A 22,498-nucleotide genomic window follows, 5' to 3' on the forward strand; every position below is an offset into this window, starting at 1 on the left:
AACGCCGAGATGCCATACATACAAAGACGGGGGAGCTAAAGCAGCATCGAGGGAGGCCGACAGATAAGGGTTGTGAAAAACAGACCAACTTGTAAATCACCGGCACGAAATTTCTGGTTAAGCAAATTTATTCGATATCGCTCAGTACCCATTGTTACGTCAAAATTTCGTCAATGGATATAGAAGATCTAAATTTCTGTCAATTTTTATGATTAAGTCTAATTTTTATGTATCACTACAGCTTTCTAGCATCATCTCTAATTAAAATTACACTTCACTTAACATCAATTTTTGGCTAACGATTTTTCAAATTGAAATGTTCTACTAAATAAAGAGATTCTTTCAGCATACTAGCTGGGAAGTAATTGAATATTTATCATTTGATATTTTTATATCATTTTTAATGCTTCAGTTTTTAAATGGAATTCCCTTTGGAGCTGTTGGAATCGAGTAATAATTGCATTATATTAAGACTATTTTGTACACCCCCAAGAGAGATATATCGAAGCGGCGCTTTGGCCCGACGTGGCTGAATTTTCAGGCAAAGAAGAAAATATGGTGCGCCGTCCGGGTTTTTGGTTTGCGGCTGCTGCGTGCATTATAAAAAAGGTATGAGGGGTGTTTCCATTAACGGCTCCATGTCTCCAGAGCATGCATTATTCAGCAGCCCCACTCGCCGCGTTATTATGTAGTTACTCTCTCACTCGCTTCCAAAGCTCTGCGCCGCCCCAAGATCAAAAACTGGCGGTTTCCAGCTGCATAATGGGTATGGCAGCTATAGGCCAAAGGTGCATCAAATCTAGAAATTCCAAATTATGAATTAAAAAGTAAAATATAAATAATTAATTCCAAATTGTTGTGTACTTCTGGGATTTTGAATATTTTTTAATTAAGAATAAGTCGCAGCCTATATGTCACCTCAGAGATTGGCCATTGATGAGTTTCGAAGCTGGCAGATTGAGGCTGTGTAAAAAAATCAAATCATATATTTTTAATCTTACAAAGTCCTCACTCGTTTACATTGATTGTTGAAAAGCTAGTCAGTAAAAATGTTTACCTGCATTTTCTGATTCATATAGGATTGCTATGCAACGATCAAGAACGTGTCACACGGAGTTCTTAAACTCCATCTTTAAAAAAATGCCTTGGAAGCGCTTGTTAGTTTTACAACGCCACTCTATAATGACACTTTGGAAAAGTGTGTGCCTCCGATGTGGAATATTTTAAACTCAGAGTGACGTAATAATGAAGGGCGCCGACAGAGGAAAATTGGCATTCGGAAGAGTGTCGAGTGTGTTAAGAGTTGCGCGTTTAATGAAATCTTGAAATTCTCGTTGTAATTCCGACTTGTCCGCGTCGAAGGAATAATTGATTGATTGACTCAATCAAGCCTTTCCTCTCTCTATCTTGCCGTCGCGTTGGCTCATTATTGATTGCGGAGGCCAATCAAAAAACTCGGCCGCATTGTTCGCTCGGCTCATCCAATTAGTCCGTGCCGACGAGAAGTGTAATCAATTTATGCTTTCCCTCACGTACTAACATGCTCAGCAATTAGAGATCTAGCCCGAGTTTCGCTCTAATATTTCCTCACTTGACTTTAGTTACGTCGATGGCTGCCTATATATATATAAAAAACGTAAAAAATTCTCTCTTCGGAATAAATTTTACGCCGGAGAGCTTCTTATAGAGCTAAGAAATGAATGCGCCTTCCAACTTCAATAACCTTTCCTGCTGGAAAAGAACGCCATTTTAAATGCCGTTGAATGAATTTTTATAAAAAAAAAGGCTGAAGAAAGAAGGTGTACGCACCCTCTGACTGCCGAGAGAAGCTATTTATACAGTTTCCGCTTTCAATTCGGTACATTATACGTTTCATACAAAAAAAATCATGTGCAAAACCATCTCTCGAGAATGTGGAGAGTGATTGTTCTCTTTCTCTGCCTTTTCATCGTTCTTTTTGTTTTCCCAGATGCTCCTTTTCCGATCCATATCACCAAGAGTGTAGAAAAGGTCCATTTTGTCCCACGAGAGGCTGAACTAACATGCACAAAAGGGAAGCGAGGTAAAATGCACCTAAGTCAAACACGAGTTCCCCCTGCCCAACATTTGTGTCTCTGATTTTCAAACATTTGCTTAAGAGGGTCCCTTTTGGTCCACAAAATTAAATGAAACCCCAGTAGAACTCAGCGAAATGTAAACTTGAGTCTCTCAAAGTTTTTTCGTTCAGAGTTGGAAAGGAACTTGATTAATAGAAATCACGTTGAGAGCAACCCTTAGATGTATAATAATGTTGATCCAAATTTCTCTGACGTTTTTTATTTCAACTTTTGTCGTTAAGCAATATTTTTCTTCTTTTCTCAAGCAAAACTTGTTATTGGCTGCATGGAATTCTGCATTAAGCCACGCGCTGACTAAGTTTCGGATTAATCCCCCTCTTTATGCGTGGAATAAATTTGCATCTGTCTTACCAGCCATGTCTGAGCTAAGAAATAACGCGAAACATGAACTGAATTTGCATTTTAAATCGCGCATATGCTTGCAGCGGACTCATTGCTAAGCGTGCGTGGGGCCGTTTCCATTCTGTACATGCGGTTTTTTCTGTAGCTCTATGATATCAACAACACCAAGCTTTTGCAGTAAAAATGTGAGTTGGTACCTTTAGATTGGGCAATAATTCTAATTGGCTTTTTAGAGCGGAATTTATGAACATTAAAAGCGCATAAAGCAGATCAGATGATTGCAAAAAGTCGTCTTGGGTGAAATCCGGTCGCGTCTGATTGCTCGTTCGGTGGAATTATGAAAGGACATGAAACGTGACGTGGTGGACGCGGGCCAGGAAGTGTAAAGGAAAATTGCATTAACTTCTTTTGCCGGCGCGCGCACTAACGAGGCCCGAGCAAGCCAGACTGCTGGTGATTATGACAACTTTTTCTGCTGGACACGCCGCTTTTCATCCGTCCTGCCTCGCTTTTTGCATAGGAATTGGCTAAGTAATTACTCGTCAGCAGTCGCATTTGCCTGCCACGGACACCCACACTCCAATTTCCAGTGTCCTTGAGTGTCACACTCTGGGATACACAAAGGGCCGACGTGTGCCTTCGTCAAAAAGTATATCATTCTTGCCACGTCAGCATTGTACGCATTGTTTCCCTAAATTGACAGGCACACACACTCTTGCACACAGCCAAATTCAAAAAATGTGTCGTGATGCAAAGTAAATATTTCTTTTGCTCGTTTTGTTGGAAAAATTAGACTGTGACACATGGTTTTTTTGGCCTCCGTAGCAGTTATTGAAATGCTGGACGTTCATCCATTTATTATGTCATTAATTTATTGTTCATTAGTTCTGGGGTCGGACTACTTGGATCTTTCACTTGTTGGGTTAGGTAAAGAAAATAAAAATGGCATCGATTTAAGTTTTAAAGAATGATTAAAATCATCAATTTTTATTTTGCAATAACGTTGTAGCGGTTCCCGCACATACTGGCGCTAACTAAGTTTGTATTAATCTCAACCTATAGATGTCGCTATTCCTGTTTGATAAGCTCTTAACGCGATGATCCTGGATGACCCCGACGTAACACAGCAATATGCCCATAGACGCGGAAACTCAGGGAAATTTTGAAATGATGCCGCCAGTACGTCTTGAAAAAATAATAATTATTGTGATAGAAGTAATAAAACGTTAAAAGTCAATTGCAGCATTCATACTTATCAACCAAACTACATTTAAGTTTTCATCTAGACGACAATTTTGCAAATTGGTGTCTTCAGCGTCGCGTTCAGATCAATCAGCTTCAGACACCCACATTCTCAAATTCGAAGTCTCGTAATGCGACATAATTGCAGTAGAAGCTCGGGACCAATCTATTTACAGCCGTACTGCCAGATTCCAAAAATTGATTAACTGTCATTTAAATCCGCAAACAATGCGAAGCGGCTTTCGGGTCTTGGCAAATTGTGGCCAAAAGCCACTTTCATGAGACGCGCCCGCACTCGACAAGCTTCATTACTTCTCCCCTGGCTGAGCACAAGCTCCTGCGGACCCACATAAATTCTGAATTTCACGAAGACAAATCACAAATATTTCTCGTACACACATTCAGTTGGCGAAATACTGCAGTTGACAGAATATGAACCAACAAAACTCCAAATACTCGCTACACCTTAAAATTAATTTACGCATGCTGAATTTAATTAAAGGTGCAAACCGCAGTATCTGGGTGTGATATTCCTCTCATAAATCCAGAGAGAATTGTTATTGGCAATAAAAGTATTTCAATCGTAAGCAGCAGTCCGCAATCAACCCCAACATGACTCCAATTCTATCATAGCAATTTCATGCAGTAAATGCGATCAACAACAAAAGCCAAATCGACTATTAGTTATTTAAAATATTATTAAAAAACTACTCCCGTATATTTATTTTTGATAAAACCGTCATTATTTATTAATTATGTGACCAACATTTAAAAAAGCAAACGAATCTTTGAGAAAATGCATGTTAGTTCAAACTAGCTGATTAAAATAAAAGGGGTTACGAAGCAATGCAAGCAAAAATTATTTACAAAAGTTTAGCACCGAAAAAAGTATTCTTTTTTAATTTTCCCCTATCTTTAAATATAGCAAATCGCCTCTGGACAAGTGCATTTCCAATTCGCCTTCACCTATAAATGGTCTTGATGAGCGCGGCACCTTTAGCTGCCATATAATCATCTCGCACTTGCGTTGAATTGCGGGGTCATTGCTTACGAATGGAGAATGCAGCAGCAAGACTAGACTTTGCGACTTCAGACCAGAAATGGATGCCAATTGCGGCGGCTGCAGAGCAGCCCTTATGGCTAATATCTATGCAGATGGTATGCAAATCAGGCGGACACAGAAGTTAGCACAGCAGAAAATGCAAATAGTATTCACCCTCCCTGCGGGTGACCTTTGTGCCTTCACTTAAACTGCCCACCGTATGTACACATTTCTCAGTCCTATCTGCTCTTTTTACGGCCTCGTTTTCCGCGTATACATGCAACTCGCTGCGAGAGGTCGGACCCGATTTGAAATTTACGGCTGCATGGCTGTGCCTCCAAAGCGGAATTTGTTTCACAGAAACGTTGGAATAGCTATCACGAAATGCGCACTTTTATTTCTATTCAAATGGATTATTTTAAACATCTATGTTTTGATAGATGCCACTGAATGAGAGGTTGTCATAATTCTCAGAAGAATTAAATGCAGCTACCTCAGTGCGAATAGTCACACTGAGGAAGCGGCATTTAATTCTTTTGTCAATATTTTGACGAAAACAGAATAAAAGAGGAAATTTACTTTAACCATCATCTACGGTTTCTAAAATGACCATATAGATACTAAAAAATCGGAATTCACTATGACACAAAATATATCGTTGGTATTTAAAGATGAAGAGAAAAAATTGTTTTGCTTCTTTTGTGCGGATATATGTGTATTACATGCCCGCATAGTTCATTGCTTGCTTACATGAAAGTTGATATAGACAAAGAGAAAAGAAACAATGAAACTATAGCTATATTACTGTGTTTACCAACTTGCAATCGCACTACTCGCATCGCCATACCATAATTTATTTTTCCGCAGTTGAATGGAAAAGATAAACGCTTCAAGCTTAAAGTATTTTACTCCGTGCTACCGCTGGGAAGAAGATTATATAATCACCCCAAGGGATTCGCCACAGATACTCTTCCAGATGCGGAAGAAACACTTTGTACTCTTTGCACCACAGCAAGAAGGTTCGAAGTGTTTAAAAGGAAATTATTGATAACAAGTTTCAATATATAAAAAAGTGAATCGCATAGATTCACTATTCACTTAATATTGAATGCTGGTCTTCGCCCTTTGTTCTATTTCGACCAATTTTAGAGTCCCCATAGCGCCCTACCTCATATATGTTGTCAAAATGAACTGTTCTGGTTTTTAATATCTCGAGATTCTAACTTAAAATGAATACGCATATTATTTTTATTAGAAATTATCTAATTGAGAGACAGTTTCTTTTACATCAAGGAAAATAAAAAATTAAGTGTAATTTAAATTTAGGAATTCAAGGAGAAAGAAACAAAAATTCTCATGGGTGCATGGTGAATGGAGGACAAAAAGATGCAAAAGGAAAACAGAGCTTTGTTCTGCCACTGTCACCAATAAGAGAAGAATTTTATATTCCAATATTCTCTCTTTTCCCTGTCCCCCAGCTTTTGGAAACATAAGAATTTCTATCACAGTAATAAGGACGAATCACTTTTTCAAATAACTTTTTTGGTGATTTAATGTCCAGGCTGCTATGACCTTTCTCTCCTCTTGATATTTGATCAGCAAAGCAGCCACCTCTTATTCGTATTTATACGGTTTTCCTTTTAAGCCACCATGTTGCAACATATCCACTGTGAATAATGTGTTTTCCCAGGAAAGGACTCGTTTTTCTAATGTGAAAAGACATGTGCTCACACACAGAAAGCAGCAGCCGAAGACGACTGCTCTATACTCAGTGTCTGTAAATAAGAGTGCATGTACATCCGGGGGCACATATATGTGTATTTGTGCGCCCGCTTTGTGTAGCCTAGTAGATCAAAGGAGCGCTGGTTATTCAGCCTGATGAATTATGCAATCAGCAGTGCACACACTGTCTGCAAATTGGTTTCACGGCGACAGCAGACCATATAGCAGGTGCACATGCATGGCTTGACGACGCCTGCCATATCATTATCTGCATCAATTTGCAGTCCTCTTGATGCGACGCCACTGTGTCATCCGCATAATATATGCATTAAGTACGTGAGTAACAAATCTCTTTTGCCGCCAGAGACTCGAATTTTGCCAGCAAGCTTGTGGCTCAATTAAATATTTGTCTCCACATTCGCGGCCTACGAGTACTGAAGTAACATTTTATGCACGTCATAGCCAAGCACTCACGATAATTGGAGCAGTATAGCAGAGCGTACACATCAGCGGAGATTTAAACCGCACATACACTCGCAAAACGCCTATCTAGTGCGTCTAACACGCAGATAATTTTGTGAAGGAAACAGCACTGTGGTATTTTCAGTAATTTTTTCCAACAGCTGTTGAAATTTATCGATTTTTCCTGTTAAGGGTGCTGCGACAAAATATTTTTTAATATTCTCACTATTTTCACAAAGTGCCCATAAGACAAATTACCGTCACTATGGTTTTCTAAATGCGAATATTAACCCAAACAATTTTTCACAAATAAATTATTGCGTCATAAGTTGATATCAAAACATATATATATATATATGGCAGAAAGGGCGTAGCTAGTAGAAAAAGTCTAGATATTTGCAATAGAACAAAGATTTTTGTAAATTATTTAGCATTTATTTCAACCCGGTCAGGGGATCAGTTATGAATATTTATTTTCTTGCAAAACGTAGCTAGATGAGATCTGGTAAAATTAAAATTCTTCAGCTTTTCATTCAATTTGGCCCTTTTACTCACGCCTGATATGATTCCCCTTCTATCTACAGTTTGTTGGGGAATAGAAAAAAATCTTAAAATTTCTTTTTCAACTTTAAATCGTGTTTCGCTTTGGTGCTGATGCTGAGCTATTCAAAAATACAATAATATTTTCCTGATACATAATATACAGTTATTATATAACTCGATATAACATTGTAAATTTTAATCAGGCGCATTGAACATGAAAAAAATATAACGAACAACAATCATAGCACTCCTCCACGTCACGCGTAACTAAGTTCCCCATCTATCGATCTTTCCCGCAACTTGAACGGGCCGAGCTGAGCGCCCTTCCTCTAACAAAATAGCGAGCAAGGATTGGTTCAACGTAGCTGACGTTAGCCAATTGCGTCACGACAAATAGTAAACAAGTAGTTGCTTCTGGTCCTCGTGAAACAAGTTGTTTTTCTTGCATCGTTGTGAATAACATTATTTGATTAAATGTTCTACTTGCTTCTGGATTGTAATTTCACCGACGGTGTTTTCAATTTTACGGACAATTAAAAGTTCTGTGTAATTTCGTCAACTTAAGACGTGTTTGAGAGCCTCATTCACTAGATACAACTTATGTATATGTTTTTTCGCCTGTTCGAGATTCAGATTCAGGATCAATGCAGAGACAAAGAAGAAACCGCGGTCTCGAATATGGAGTTATTCTTTTGATAATGGAACTTTTTAACATCGGGATCACCAACATTCCTCCTGTCACATTCATATCCATAGTTGGGCAGGTTAGTACCTTTCTGAATTACAAAATAGATAATTATGTATTGCAAACTCCTGAAACCTTATTCTCATGGAAAAATTTTCAGCTCGCCCTGTATGCAGGTTTCTTGGACGTGCCATGGGACAAATGGGACGTGTGCTTGAACGCTCGTGACATCATTCGGAATAAGGAATATCGCCGTTTGTTCTTATCGGCCGTGGAGCATGGAGATGACATGCATCTCTACTACAACATGCTGTCCTTCATCATCAAAGGTCTGGTTTCATATATCAGTAATCAAACTAGTGTTTTTCAATTGAGATTCAGATATTTCTGCTTGTTCAACACTCTTAACTTTATGTAATAGTTGCCCAGATTGATCTTTTGCTAATTTTGGCTAAAAATTTCTAAAGGGAATTTAAATAATCATATTTTAAAATTGGAGTGCCACTGCGACTGAATTTTTGTTAAGACGTGATGGTGAGCATGCAATTAATGTTAAAGGTCGCTCCCTTGAGAGGCGCATGGGCTCCAAGAATTTCCTTCTCACCCTAGCTGTGCTAACAGTGCTGACCAGTTGCTACTATGTTGGACTGGGTTGGGCCCTGACGCACTTAACAAATGACGTGTACTATTCCAAGGTGTGCGCAGTGGGTTTCTCAGGTAGGCTAATATCGCCGCAGCTGATCACAGATCACAGGAGAGGCAGAGATAATTTTGAGATTACTACTTGCAGGAGTTATTTTCGCACTGAAAGTGATGACTTCAGAACAGCAGGACACAAGCATGAGATACGCTGTCTGGTCAGAGCTGATCCTGATCTACCTGCTGGTTCCAGGCTCCTCCTTCATGGGCCACCTGGCTGGCATTTTAGCAGGTTTAACTTTTTCCAGAACTAGGATAGGAAAGTTCCTCAAGAAGATTATAGAAGGAGTCACAGGTAGGATAAAATATGTCAAATAAAAACTGCTGTTGTAAATTCAAAATCTTGAAATATAAAGGCAATAAAAATACTTGTTATAAGTATATAACGCTTCCAACCTTGCAATTAAAACCCGGGAATTTTCAATTATAATTTAAGACTTACAAAAATAAACTTTGGTAAAAATGTTCCTCGGTACAATTTCCCACAGTGACTGTGTCTTAGATTCTCAGAACCAGTTTAAAAAAAATAAAAAAATAATGTTTTGAATTCCAAAGAAATTAGCATATATATTTTAGCACTCGAATGGAAAAAATTCAGAAGACAGCCACAAATTCTTTTGATGGGGATTTCAAGTACTCGGAAATTTTCCTTTGGGACTTGTTGAGAAATGTATGGAACAGAATGTCCTTCCTTGAAATATACTTCATTAAGGATAGTATTTGGGGCTTTTGAATAAGTTAAAATATAATAATTTTGAAGAAGTAAATTTTGGTGTGATTCTAATTGTAAGAAGTGTCCGATGTTAAACAAAGATAGCCTAATTTATAATTGTTTGTTTTTAGGTGATAGATATGATGGTAACAACTATTACCAGAGTCAACAGCAACAGCAGAACCATGAATTCAATGCACAAGCAAACTTTTTCAACAATCCGTTTGGGGGCTTTGGCTACAGAAGAGCACCGCCAGCTTATGGATACAGAAATCCTCAAAATGTACCTTATGGATGGAATTTTTAAATGACTGACATACACCTTTAAAGCCTGTGATCATAAGACAAATGCCGTGCAAAAGCGCATAGTCGTCTTATTACTTCACTAAAATAAATAGTTCCCTACCTTTTGATAATTTTGAAATTTCAGTTATTTGTCGTAAAATTTAACATTTTTCTTTTGTTCAAAATAATATGGTGTGGATTTCCCTGCTATCTGATTATGAACGCATCCTGCTGTTCAAATCAATGATTCGTTTTTTTTTGCGTAACTATTCAATCACGCCAATCAAATTGATAGGTGGATGCATAAAAAAATCATTTTTTGATCACTAAATAAAATTGTAACTTCTGCCGGGATAAGAAAAAGTAAATTTGAGATGTGTTGACTAACACAAGGTGTGTAGTTTCCCCTTTAACCTCACCTCTATCTGTTTTGGACCAGTGTGGCGTTTTGTTAACTACGCCACAATTTGCATTTCTTTTTGTATGTTTCACAATTTGAAAAAACGAAAATTAAAACAAATTTGTTAAATCATAAGAAAATGTTGAGCTCATGGAATAGATGTGCTTTAACTGGGGGAAATGTTGCAATTTACTTTTTAATTCACAAGTGAAATTGATCAGTTTTCTGCTGCTCTGATATATAAAAAGTAAAAAGTCGTAAAAGTAGATCCAAAATTAATTCGATATTTATTTTACTATCGGGATTACCTAATTTAAGTGAACGTCTAACCATTGGATACGAAATGCTTGTTACCATAAAACTCGTATTATTGCACCCATAATAAAATTCAATCACAACTGATCACAACTAGCCTATCGAAATAATTAGAATGAAAACAATTTGAGTAGAATTCCAGCAGTAGCTCGATTACGCAGTGTCGTGTCGTATCCATCCGCTTCTCCCCGTTAATCTTTACCCCCCACTTCAACCAAACCTCTCCTTTTCCCTCTTCAACACGGCGCGGTCGGCGTAGCCGAAGCCAAGCAGACCGAGCGCCATCATTGCAGAAATGAGACCCACGATGTCGTAGGCAGTTAATTTGTCGCGTTATTTCGAGCAGATAGAGGACTCTTAAAGGCATGGAAGTTGCTAATATACCCGCCCCGAGGCTTTTTATTACGACTTGCGTGGATGCCAGGGATGAGTTCTATGAGGTATTTGCCCTAAATCTTCAATTGAAGTTTGCTTTTGTTTGTCGGCCATAATAGATGGTATACCCGTGGAGCCGAGAGTTCACCACCAGATGGCCTCTTTGGCGCCACATTTGAATGTTCGAAAATTGAGTCTTTAACTCAATTGACTTTAATTTCTGATCGTATATTGCAGAAACTCGAAAGAAGTTATTCATTGGTGAACCAAACAACACGCAATTTGTCGGAGAATGATGCACATGAAGCGTTAGCCTCCAGCATCAGTAGAGATCCCCGTTGTCACGACGATATTTGTCTTGGCCTTATGGTGGCCACACTTCTTGAACCACAGTTGGCTGACAAGGTAAATTTCATTCATAATGTTTTAAGTGCAAACGAAGGAGACTAGGATTTGATGATGGACGCTGACCTTGCAATAAAGTCTGTCCAGGATAGTGACTATCAATCAAAACCTTAATGTCTTCACAATTTGTAGCTTTAGCACCTTTTAATCCCTAATAAAATAATGGTTTCTGTTGTCTCCAGCATTACAGAGACCTGACCTTAATTTCAAGAGATGGAATGCAGGGTGTTGTCAATTGCTTAATTCATATTGCGGCAGAGAAATTCACAAAGTTATCCGAATCTGCCTTACAACAGTTACTATGGCTTACAAAAGAGTTGATTAAAAACACTGTGACAGGGGTGGAACATCTGTGCTTGATTATTTTGAGATGTATTCCTGGAGGTGATATTTCTCCACGCAATCTGCAAGTTGCAGATTTCATGATTGATGTATTCAACCAGAATAGGTAATTATTTTGGGTGTCCTCAAAATAATCCGGACAACTCTTGAATTTGTTGCTTAATATAAATTAATTTGCAAAGTTACAACTTTTAATATTAACTATTGCCTGTATGCTTTAGATTAATGCAATTCTAATAATTTTGTTTGCAGAAACTGGCTAGATACAATTCCTTTTTTGATCGCATCTGTTGTCTACACATACTTAAGGCTGATTGATGACCATGGTGGAATTCACTCACAAAATTTAACTCATTTGCGGCAAAAAGAAGTTGCACTCTGCGTAAAACTTTTGAGAGAGAGGTTCAATGACTGCATAACGATAGGAAGGGACCTTGTACGCTTACTTCAACATGTTGCTCGAATTCCTGAGTTTGAACGTTTGTGGAGAGACTTGTTTGATAATCCAAGCGTGTTCAGCCCAACCTTCACAGGTATACACGTTGAAAGGATTCATTTTTAAGCTATTTTAAATATTTGTTTTAGTATCGCAATAAGTGTAGTTATAATATTAATGAAGTAATGATAATGCAACTAGTAAATGTTATGTTAAGTGCACTCCTATGCTTTGAAAGCACGTGATAGCACTTACACTGACCTGTGATTGCGTTTCATTTTCTTCGACACTTTATAATGCTATGTTTCAAGTTATTGAATAAGGGTGATTCGCGTCTAAAAAATCTCAGATTTATTTATTTTACATTCAGATATCAATAAAACTGGGTCAATAATTGCTTTCGTAACTAGTAATTGATGGTTTCTCGCAAACTTTGAAAGGGAATGGTTTGGGGAAGCTTGATCTGAGTGGAAACGGGAACAACTGCTGAGTAAAAAAATTCTACAGCGTTATTTATTTTGCCAGGATAACTTAAATACTTTGTGCTAAGCAGTTCCTGTGTTGGTTTTTGTTCTCTTTTGTTACTATTCATTGTCAGTTGGTCATTTCCAATTTGTTTTTGTAAATGTTGAGATTTCTCATTTCAATCAATTTTTGCCCGAACCAAAATTTTCTCAGGCATACAACAGCTGCTGCAAATGAGAACCTCAAGAAGGTGTTTGACGAGCAGAGTAACTCCAGACATGGAGAAAAAGATTATTTTCCTCACCTCACATGTGCGCTTTGGAAACCACAAAAGATACCAAGACTGGTTCCATAAACAGGTAACATTTTCTGCGTGTTTAATAGCTCAAGAAAGTTTTAATGCAATATTAAACATATGACTGAATTTGAAGTAATAGAGTATTAGTACATTTATGTGAAAGAACAAGTTATGTTGGCAATTACCTTCTTAATTCAGTGCAATTAAATTAAATTTCATCGCCCTTGTTCAAAACACTAGCTAACTTAATAGAGACATCAGCACTAGTAACAATGTCACTCAGAGTCAAAAGATTTGTTTAAGATCAAACATTCTATGGAATATTTAATGTTCAATCATATATTTATTATGTAACTATTATTTAATGGTTTTTAAAAAACTACCAAACATTTGTACCTAATGAAAATGCCACAGTTGAAGGCCAATACTCACAAAGTGCACATAAAAAGGTAATATTTGTGATAGGGCTGCCAACCTTCGGATTCCTCCGGGTTTTGGACTACTTGAACTGGAGTGGCCCGGTCTGTTTTTTGAAAATTTAATAGGGGAGGTATAGGGATCTCTGGTCCCAATATTTAACATGGGCTTATTCCGCTTTTTAGCTACGGTTATCTACCATTCCTAATTTGGGATCATCCCTCTACAGTCTTAAATGGTTTTCCATTGAACTCAATGCGATTTAGCAAAATGTTAGACTGTCAAAGTGTTTTTCTGAGCTTTTTCAAACAGAGATCAGAGTCTAACTAACTATTTAAAAATCTTTTGTCTAGTATCTGAATACAGGAGAGTCTCAGTCGCTGCGATGCGATCTGATCAGATTCATAGTTGGCGTGATACATCCTACCAATGAGGTGCTTGGCTCGGACATCATTCCCAGGTGGGCAGTCATTGGCTGGCTGCTGACCTCCTGCAGTTCCACCGTGGCGGCCGCCAATGCCAAACTGGCGCTATTTTACGACTGGCTATTCTTTGACCCTGAGAAGGACAGCATTATGAACATAGAGCCTGCCATCCTGGTCATGCACCACTCATTGCGCTCACACAGCGCAGTCACCTCAACCCTGCTTGATTTCCTAGTTAAGGTAAACTTACAATGTTGCCACCTTGAGTACCCTCTTGCCGAATTGGGACAGGCAAGAAATTATAATTATATCCCCTTCAGAATTTTTATCATTTTTTATTGAAAGTGAGCCCAATGTCGATGTAGGTGCTATAAAAATACATCGAACTTTCAACACCCATTGACGTAAATTTCATGACGTTTTAGTGAAATAATCGCATTAGATGAACAAATTGCTTAAATGGCTGATGAATTCATATAAGAAAAAGCATCGATTTGCTCAAATCGAAGTCTGTTTCTGCTTGACATGAACGTGATATGTTCTGGACACAGGATTTTCAGGAAGAGAATATCAACTAACTCGAAGATTAATCTTGATTTTATTGTGTTATCTAAACTCCCAAGCTTTTTCAATAAATCTTATTTTAGCAGTTTTAAGACAGTATATTTAAATCAAATATTGAAATAGGCGATCACTTTTATTTATTTAAAGATGATATCAAATTGATTCAATGCCTGAGGAGGTTACAGGAGAGCTAAAATATAAAACAATATCAAGCAAGTATGATCAAGAAACAAGATCATCAAATCAACTATTGAAAGTTGGTTAACACCGGTCATATTCATGATAGCATTATTATGTGCAAAACTTTGTGCATTCATAATACTTTCTGTGCAAGTGTGTTATTACGAATTTTTAAAAAGTTCACGTAATGCAAATTATATCACGATTCTGTGAGAAACTCTCTTCTTCAACTCATATACCAGGTACAAATTTTCATGCCAACGCCATACTTGAGTGACGCGCGAAACTGGCATTTTATCTTTTCATGTTTCACCAACTTAACAACTTAAACATTTGAGACATTTTCATAATATCAATTTTTTCGTAAAATCGCAAAAATTAGTTTACTCTGCTACTTCTTGAAGGTTAAAAAAGGCACTTAAATTCATTTTGCATGATAATAACTCTAATTCAAATTTCGCGCTGAGGTTGGTACTCACTAAACTCCCTGAATCCAGGACGCTTACTCCCTAATTATCCCCCACATTTGATCCTTTTGATATTTCTGGTTAAAATCTGTGAAAATCGTGACATTTTCTGCGGATTTAGTTCTATTGAAGTGATATATCCTTAACAGGGTAAATAGCTTAATTATGTTTTCATATTTCCATTAAAAAGACTTACGAATTTTTATAAATCTTTGTTACATGCTAGATATAAAATTGTGTTTGCAGATCATACCAAACTTCTACCCGGCATTAGTTGACAAAGTGCAGGCGGGCGTCTTTGCGTCTCTGAAGACTATCCTTGATAAAAGAGTGCTGCAATCATTAGACCCAATATTCGACAACCACAAGCTAGACAAAGATTTGCGAGTTGCTGTGCGTGAAAAGTTCAGAGACTTCTGTACTCATCCAGGCACTGACGGCAAGTCATTACCGCAACGCAAACCAGCTATGGTTGTTCACGAAAAGGGTTTTGCAGGCTCTGCAAGAGTCGAGGACTTAGTCATGATAGACCTGGCGCCACTGCCCATCAACAATCATGTGGGTGATGAACCCACATTCAGCGATGACGAAGAAGAAGTTCCTCTTGGTTTGTTATTAATTTTTTTCGCTGTCAGAATTTCATTTTGTCTCATTTGTAGCTTCAAAGGTTAATTTTCTGAAGGACAACAAGAAGGAGAATATTGAAGATGTTCTCTCTAACGTTGATGATACTTTGCGAGCCCATCTGGAAAAACTAAAAATGGATGACTTGGATAAACAGTATGTGTATCCATACTTGTGGTTCCTTTATAATATCAATACTGATTTGTATACTAGACGTGAGACAATGGAGAAGTTGATGAATGAAATTGTCAATAAGGGAGCAGACCAAGAAGACACTCACGCTGTTGCCACATACATCCTGTCCATTTTAAAGGATCACTTCAAAGGCCAACTTATTCCTGAAGACTTAACTGATGAGTAAGAGTGGAAACTGCTGAAAAAATTTAATCATGAAATTGCTAATTTTGTTGTCTTTTACAGTCTGATCAAGGCAAGCATCGAGAAACCTCTGTTTGCTATGTTTCGGGCTCTGACAAACGCCTTGGACAGTAGTGAAAACACCGGCACCAACACCCTGATAAGTTTACTTCACAAGATGCGAGAGAAGGAGCAAAAGATGGGCTATCTCCTACTCTACTATCTCAAGGCTAAGTGAGTGACCTTTTTTTTAATAGAGCAATAAATATTCTCATCTTCATAGGTAAGTGAAAGAAGCTCAGATGAAATAAAATGAGTATTTATTGGCTAATCTTAATATTTCTACTGTTCTATTATAAAAGTCCCAACACATATCTGATATATTTAATAGTCAAAAATGGATGTTTTGCTTCTTAAATTTTGTTGTTCCTGTTAAAATGTTGGGAACAGTATACATTTGATAACTTATAAAAGATAGTGTATTAAATACCAATTAATAGTTTCACTGGTAGGAGAGATTAGCACATACCACAAAAGATAATTTTTAGTAGATTATCAATGTTTCCAACCTTGTAATTGGTAACTCAATTTGTTTTTTCCTTCACAGCAACTTGGATGGTTACAAGCCTATGTCATCTGTCGCTGCAGTGTACAAAAAATTCTACAAAGAGTCTGAAACGTCGATTATCGACAACCTGTTAAGAGATATGACGGTAGGAACACAATCCACAATGGGAAACAATATGTTAATCGTTCCCTCCTCTTAGCTTTGCCAAGATGATGACAGATTTATGTTTGTGTGGCTTGTACCTGAGGTATATCAGCTCTTCCCAGATTTGACTCAGAACAACACGCAACTGCTGCATCTCCTTCTCGAAGTTGTTGACGCAAATCAAATGCAACTACTTATATGCTTAGTTCTGCAAGTGAGTATTTTTCTCAATTCTCGAACCATTGGAGATAAGGGTTATTTTATAAGTCAACTAGATATGTGCATCATTTTCCTGTTCAAAACCACTTCGAGTAGCGCATATTGCGGGAATATTGGGATTTTCATGTGATAATGAATTGTTTATTTGAATAATTGGCAAAAACATAATTGTGCAAAATATTTAATCAAATAAATAATTATCTGTCACAATCATATCCAGCAAATTGCAATCAAAAGAAAGACTTCATTTCTTACTTGATTCCAGAATCAAGCTAAAATTTGCATTCCTTGGGTGTTGAGTAATGCGTCTCCTGTGAAAATAGCATAACTCTTAAACTTGATTATTTATGACCAGATTTTATGAACTCAATGCTTTGCAGAGTAAACTTGTGATATTTGACAATGCAACACTGTTGCCCGTGCTGCAAGAGTCACTTAACTGGGAGACGTTCGAACAGTGCTGCTTCTGGCATCTGATTGAGGCACACAATATCCCATTGGACGACCTGATTGCGATCCTGCCCGAATTGGACTTCAGCAAGCACCACGAGGCGCTGTCTAGTTTGATGCTGTTTATGAAGCAGGAGCGTCCCTCAGCTGAGCTGCTGAAGAATATCATGTTACGCACGGCCAAGCCATCGGACCTGTTTGTTGTGTCCATTTTACAGTATTGGGTTCTGGAATACGAGGATAAACTGGCCGATATTGTGGCCAACCTGCTGACTAAGTTGGTTCCAAACTCACCCACCAAGCGAAAGCGTGGCAGCCAGGCCGCTGTTTCCGCCAAGGGTCCTACTCCACCATCGATTGAGCACGTCTTGGCGCACCTTGACCAATTGCGTATCGTCAGCAAGCACAACCCCAAGTTCTTCCTTCTGGATAACATGCAGCGAGCTTTGCAGCTCGTGCTAGGCTCAAACTTAGACCCTCTGAAGAAGAAGTATCACGACCTGCTTGCGCTGGCTGAGGAACTGCAGCCGCGTGGTTCCGGCACCGGCGGCCGTGGGACTAGAAAGGCCGCCTCGACGGCCAAGAGCCAGAACTCCAGGACCTCTCGTGCTGTTCCTGTTGTTTCTGACTCTGCAGACAACACCAGCGAGGTTTGTAAAATTCAGTTTATTCTCTACTTCGCGATTGATTGATGAGGGAAATTCCTAAAGAAATTGTTTTAAGTTATGTGAAGGCTGAATTTTTTCATTGAAATTTTTCTATAAGGGGATATTTGAAAAAATTAAGCCTAGAATAAAGCAACGGGAGACAAAATACACATTGTAAGGATGAAGCGATGCTTAAAGTTAGCCGAAATATAGGTCTGTAGCTGATCTACAAAAAAAAATAATTAGGCTTAACTGGCAACAAATTGGTATGGCAGTACTCAACATTCAGGACTGATTTACTTTAATTTGTCTATGTGCAGAACTGCCACTTTAACGCTTCACTTAAAATGTTTTTGTCTTCTTTCCATTCTCACTTCAAATTAACTTATCCCATTCCACATTTTCCTCCCATTTTTATCATATTTGGGTTTAGTGAATGCCGTATACTATTTAATCCAAGTTCAATATTTTCATTTTTATTGTTGGTTCAACAATCTTTGCGCTAAAATGCTTCATACTAATTAAAAATTTTAGCTCATAATAAATTATTTGAACCACATCATTGTTAAAAATTGTCCAATTTTTCCTATGATTTTTTAACCTTTCTTTGCCTACCTGGTATTAAAGGAAAAGCAAAACCTTTATAATGATATTATTTACTTTATTTATTTCCATTCTCATATAATTTACAACTCGCTAAAATAGAGCATTACCAGTAACTAGTATTAGCGAGTTTTATGTCTCATAAAATTTTTGAAACTGATTTTTAATGGCATTTAGAAACAAGTAGTGTATATATAATGCCCTTTAGTAAATTATTCCATTTTTAATTTTGATTTTAAATTTAAATTTGACTTTTCTTCCTAAATGTGTTTTTAGGAAGAGGAGGTCAAGCCTAAGCCAGCCAAGAAGCGCAAAAAGGCGAACGTTGTGGAGAGCGACTAACAAGCACATGTTAGTAAAGGCGATTACAATATCTGTTTCGTAGCGCAGTGTCGGGTAGTTTGACGTCGCCCAGGAGTCGTAGATGAGAGCTGTTGCTCATACTGGCCTAAACATCGAGGGAAGCGGGGATACTATACTGTGCTTAATTTTATTTGAAGATCCAGCAGCAGGCAGAGAGAGAGAGAGAGAGAGAGAGAGAGAGAGAGAGAGAGAGCTGGAATTCTAAATACATTTTTCCTTTCTATACAATTCACTTTTAAAGTCGTTTCAATTTCTTATCATGTTTTTACATTTTTCTTTTTTGTCAGTTACTGGAACTGTTGTCGGGAAAAGTACATGAAATTTAAAAAAAATGAAATTTAAGGGAAAAAGGTAGATTTTGCACTTTGTTGTTTCTGTTTTGACTTAAAAATGGGGCTAAAATTGATAATCAATTCTGGGAAAAATTTCAATTTTTGGAGGAGAGAAACATCCACATTCGGTTGTTCCACCATCATCACCGCCCGCATTTTAAATGCTCTGGCCAGTAGCAATGCAACAGCTGATTCTTAATTGCGTGACGAAACAATGGTGTCAACCATTGCTTGCGCGAACTGTGATGCTGCCTTACCTGTGCTGAACCTTCTTGAAATATATCTTTAAAGACTCAGAAAGGCTCACGAAGACCACACAAACTCTCGTGTCCATTCATGTGATGATACCGAATTGCATTTTTCCACCGACTCTTACTGTTTGAAGCCACATGATGAAAACACCGATAATTTTTAACCAAATGAGGGAATTGAACGTTTTAGATGCCTAGAGGATGCAACTTGTAACACTTGCAATCGAGCAGTTTTGTGGTTTAAATTAAATCGTGTACATTTGTTTAATATATGCAGATTTTGTAATTATTGTTTTGTATTCATTCTTAACAACCTCACAAAATTTATAAAATAAACTACACACAATCCAGTAAATTCACATACTGCAATGCAGAAACTCTGACGCTAACTTTATAATAGGAACAAAAATTGCCAAACACATGTCAGATATTTAATTAACAGCAACCATTGCCGTATTTCGAGTCACACTTGCCAAGGCATTTTGGCTCTGCGGAACCCTGTAGCCGTTTCGTTGTAGCATGACGTTCTGGTAGACTACGCCTGCATTATCAATGGTAAATCAGTTACTTAAATAATACGAAGCAAGTGAACAAACCAACGGCGTTTCCAGAATGCTTCTCTAGCACATCGTGGAATATTTTATCCAATTTTGTATCGTCAAAAGCATAATAAACCAGATTTTTGCCTGCAAGCGAGGCGGCCAGCCATTGGATCTCCAATTTCAACTCGGGGTCTCCCTGTAAACAATACATTCAATAAACCCAGTTCCAGACGGGGGAGTTGGATTGTCATGCTGGGCAGCAAAACTTTAAAAAGAAACTATACTCGGAAACAACGATGGGATACAAGTAGTCACGATTTAAGATGGTTAAATATTTTGCTGGCTATATCTAATAATTATTCCACGTTGATAAGATTTTATACCTCAAATCGTCCCCCACCCCAGTTGCCAGTGACGATGGTGTCCCGAGGACAGTTTTTGAAGCCAGCATAGGCCTTGAGCAGTTCCTTGTCAATGCTTTTCTTTGTATACTGCTCACTCTTGTTGCTGGAGAAATTCTGCGCGTCGATGGCAATAACCGTGTCGCAGCAGTTCTTGGGCGAAGCATCAACATAAGCGAATGTTCCGGCGTAACCTTTGACCCTGGCGTATGGGTGTGCCCCAGAGATAACCAGGGCTTCGTTGTCGCGCAATTGATCGCTGATGATGCTGCAGGCAAGCAGCTCAGGAGTGCTGATGAACTTGCAGTGCTCTTGGGCAGCTATTCCCTCCAAGACTGCAGTACCGACGGATCTTAAAAAAAATCGAATAATCATGTTTTATGTTTGAATCTTGAATTCAAGGGATATTATGGAAAGTGGGCCTAAATTTATTGAATAACCAATATAATTAATGTCACTTTTGTTTGATATAGAGGATGGATTATTTTTATGATGCTTGAAAAAGCCTACAATTAAATAACACTACTAATGAAATGTTTCAGTTTGAAATTTCTTACGGGTTAGCAAAGACGACCTGAGCCCATTCCTGCGGGCTGTCGAACATGGAGTCTTTACAGACCTTCTGCAGGGTTGTCATGCGATTAAAGCTTTCCTCCCATTTGGGAGACTCTTCTACGCACACTCTATCAAATGTGACCCTTTCTGCATGGAAGCATTTTTAGTAGGTGCAATTATTATCCTATACATTAATGAAAAGTCGTACCTTGAGATGTAACGTTCAGGGACTTTCGCCAGTATTCAAACAGGCATTTCAGCTTTTCAACTTTGATCCTGTCAGAGGTCGCGTCGCGATTTGAATGGTAAAGCCTTGTATATAGTTAATTAATTAATTGGCGAATTAAGAGTTCTAATCATTTTTGTTACTCCTTGAAATCAATCGAGCTGTTGCCAAAAGAGCAAAGAAATCCTTTGGCCAGAATCTGCGAAATGGTCTCCTTTGTCAGGGTCAAGCTGTATGTAGCACCAGCGGTTAGTTTCCCCTGGATGGCGGTGTAATTTTGGGCCCGCTGCTCAACATGCGACACTAATTGAGCAAGAAACGCCTGCTTTTCCTCATCAAGACCCTGCGGGAACCGCATTAGAGAAAATATAATTTTATGTAATACAATTTATTAAATTTGTTGAATACCAAGAGAGAATCAAAACTATACTATATACCATTAACTCCTCGTATGCAGTGTGGAAGTTATTGAAGTTGTAATTTTTCAAATCTGAAGTGCTTTTTTCTCGGATATACGACTCCACGCTCTTTGGAGTTTTATATTTCGACATGGTTTAGTTGCTCGCAAGAGATCTTGAAAAGCAGTATATGAAATTGTTAAATAAAATTAGCACTTGAATCTGCTTTGAAAATTATAATATGTACATTAGAATTATTATATAATATGTTGCACTTCTTACCCTATTTAAGCGCTCTTTCTGTTGTGCCTCCCTCTCTTGTTATATCTTCCTTAATGTTCGTATCTGCCCTTAAATATGCGTTAAGCTTCTAAGAGTTCATAGACTTTATGCAACTCATATTACATCGCAGTAGGCAACACGAACTACTGAGACTTAAAAAAGTCTACTAAAACATTATTCGTTATTCGATTAAATTCTTATCAGCGAATTTTGCTATCGATGTCCTCCAGTCTTTTACGATTTTTGGTCATTTAAATGTTGATATAATATATTATATTATATATATACACATGATAAGCATCATCAGGACAAATACCAGAATTTATTTTATTCCTGGCAAATATAATATTAACTATTATGCGCGCGTATCCTTAATTTTACCTAATTTTACGCGTAATATTGTTAACACCATAATTATTATTTCCAGTTTAATTATTTTGAAAATTTTAAATCTAAACGGTTTTATTGTCCTAGAAACACTAAAAACTGAACAAACACCATAAATTAATATTGAATTTTGTTTTTCTAACCAGCTTATTCTGCACGTGTTCTTCCAAGTTCATCGCAATAATTAAACAGCTCAAACACTCTTTTGC

At 37.8% G+C, this 22,498-nt stretch overlaps 3 protein-coding genes across 5 annotated transcripts; 2 read left to right on the forward strand and 1 right to left on the reverse strand.

Moving 5' to 3' along the window:
• The first annotated feature begins 7,894 nt into the window (after positions 1-7,894).
• LOC135935532 (rhomboid-related protein 4-like) lies at positions 7,895-10,653 on the forward strand. Of its 2 annotated transcripts, none has more exons than XM_065477943.1 (5): positions 7,895-8,234; positions 8,316-8,484; positions 8,714-8,872; positions 8,946-9,086; positions 9,698-10,653. In XM_065477943.1, the coding sequence occupies exons 1-5, from the start codon at positions 8,115-8,117 to the stop codon at positions 9,871-9,873; spliced, it is 765 nt and encodes a 254-aa protein (XP_065334015.1). In that variant the 5' UTR covers positions 7,895-8,114; the 3' UTR covers positions 9,874-10,653. The 2 variants fall into 2 exon arrangements, with proteins under 2 accessions (XP_065334015.1, XP_065334014.1); XM_065477942.1 differs by having other exon boundaries at positions 7,898-8,234; positions 8,946-9,149.
• A 137-nt stretch (positions 10,654-10,790) lies between these two features.
• IntS3 (integrator complex subunit 3) lies at positions 10,791-19,787 on the forward strand. Of its 2 annotated transcripts, XM_065477940.1 has the most exons (16): positions 10,969-10,988; positions 11,059-11,122; positions 11,179-11,346; positions 11,529-11,794; positions 11,941-12,221; positions 12,803-12,948; positions 13,658-13,969; positions 15,187-15,379; positions 15,437-15,547; positions 15,600-15,720; positions 15,778-15,921; positions 15,985-16,155; positions 16,529-16,634; positions 16,689-16,847; positions 17,233-17,952; positions 18,829-19,787. In XM_065477940.1, exons 1-16 carry the CDS (start codon positions 10,984-10,986, stop codon positions 18,892-18,894), a joined length of 3,033 nt encoding a protein of 1,010 aa, XP_065334012.1. In that variant the 5' UTR covers positions 10,969-10,983; the 3' UTR covers positions 18,895-19,787. The 2 variants fall into 2 exon arrangements, with proteins under 2 accessions (XP_065334011.1, XP_065334012.1); XM_065477939.1 differs by lacking the exon at positions 11,059-11,122 and having other exon boundaries at positions 10,791-11,006.
• LOC135935531 (poly(ADP-ribose) glycohydrolase-like) lies at positions 19,363-22,032 on the reverse strand. Its single transcript, XM_065477941.1, has 8 exons — positions 21,903-22,032; positions 21,660-21,795; positions 21,366-21,565; positions 21,205-21,308; positions 20,999-21,143; positions 20,424-20,793; positions 20,095-20,236; positions 19,363-20,039 (listed from the first exon to the last, which is right to left on the reverse strand). Exons 2-8 carry the CDS (start codon positions 21,771-21,773, stop codon positions 19,930-19,932), a joined length of 1,185 nt encoding a protein of 394 aa, XP_065334013.1. The 5' UTR covers positions 21,774-21,795; positions 21,903-22,032; the 3' UTR covers positions 19,363-19,929.
• Between the last annotated feature and the right edge of the window lie 466 nt (positions 22,033-22,498).

This window comes from Cloeon dipterum, chromosome 2 (assembly GCF_949628265.1).
Source record: "Cloeon dipterum chromosome 2, ieCloDipt1.1, whole genome shotgun sequence".
In the NCBI taxonomy this organism is placed as follows: Eukaryota; Metazoa; Arthropoda; class Insecta; order Ephemeroptera; family Baetidae; genus Cloeon; species Cloeon dipterum.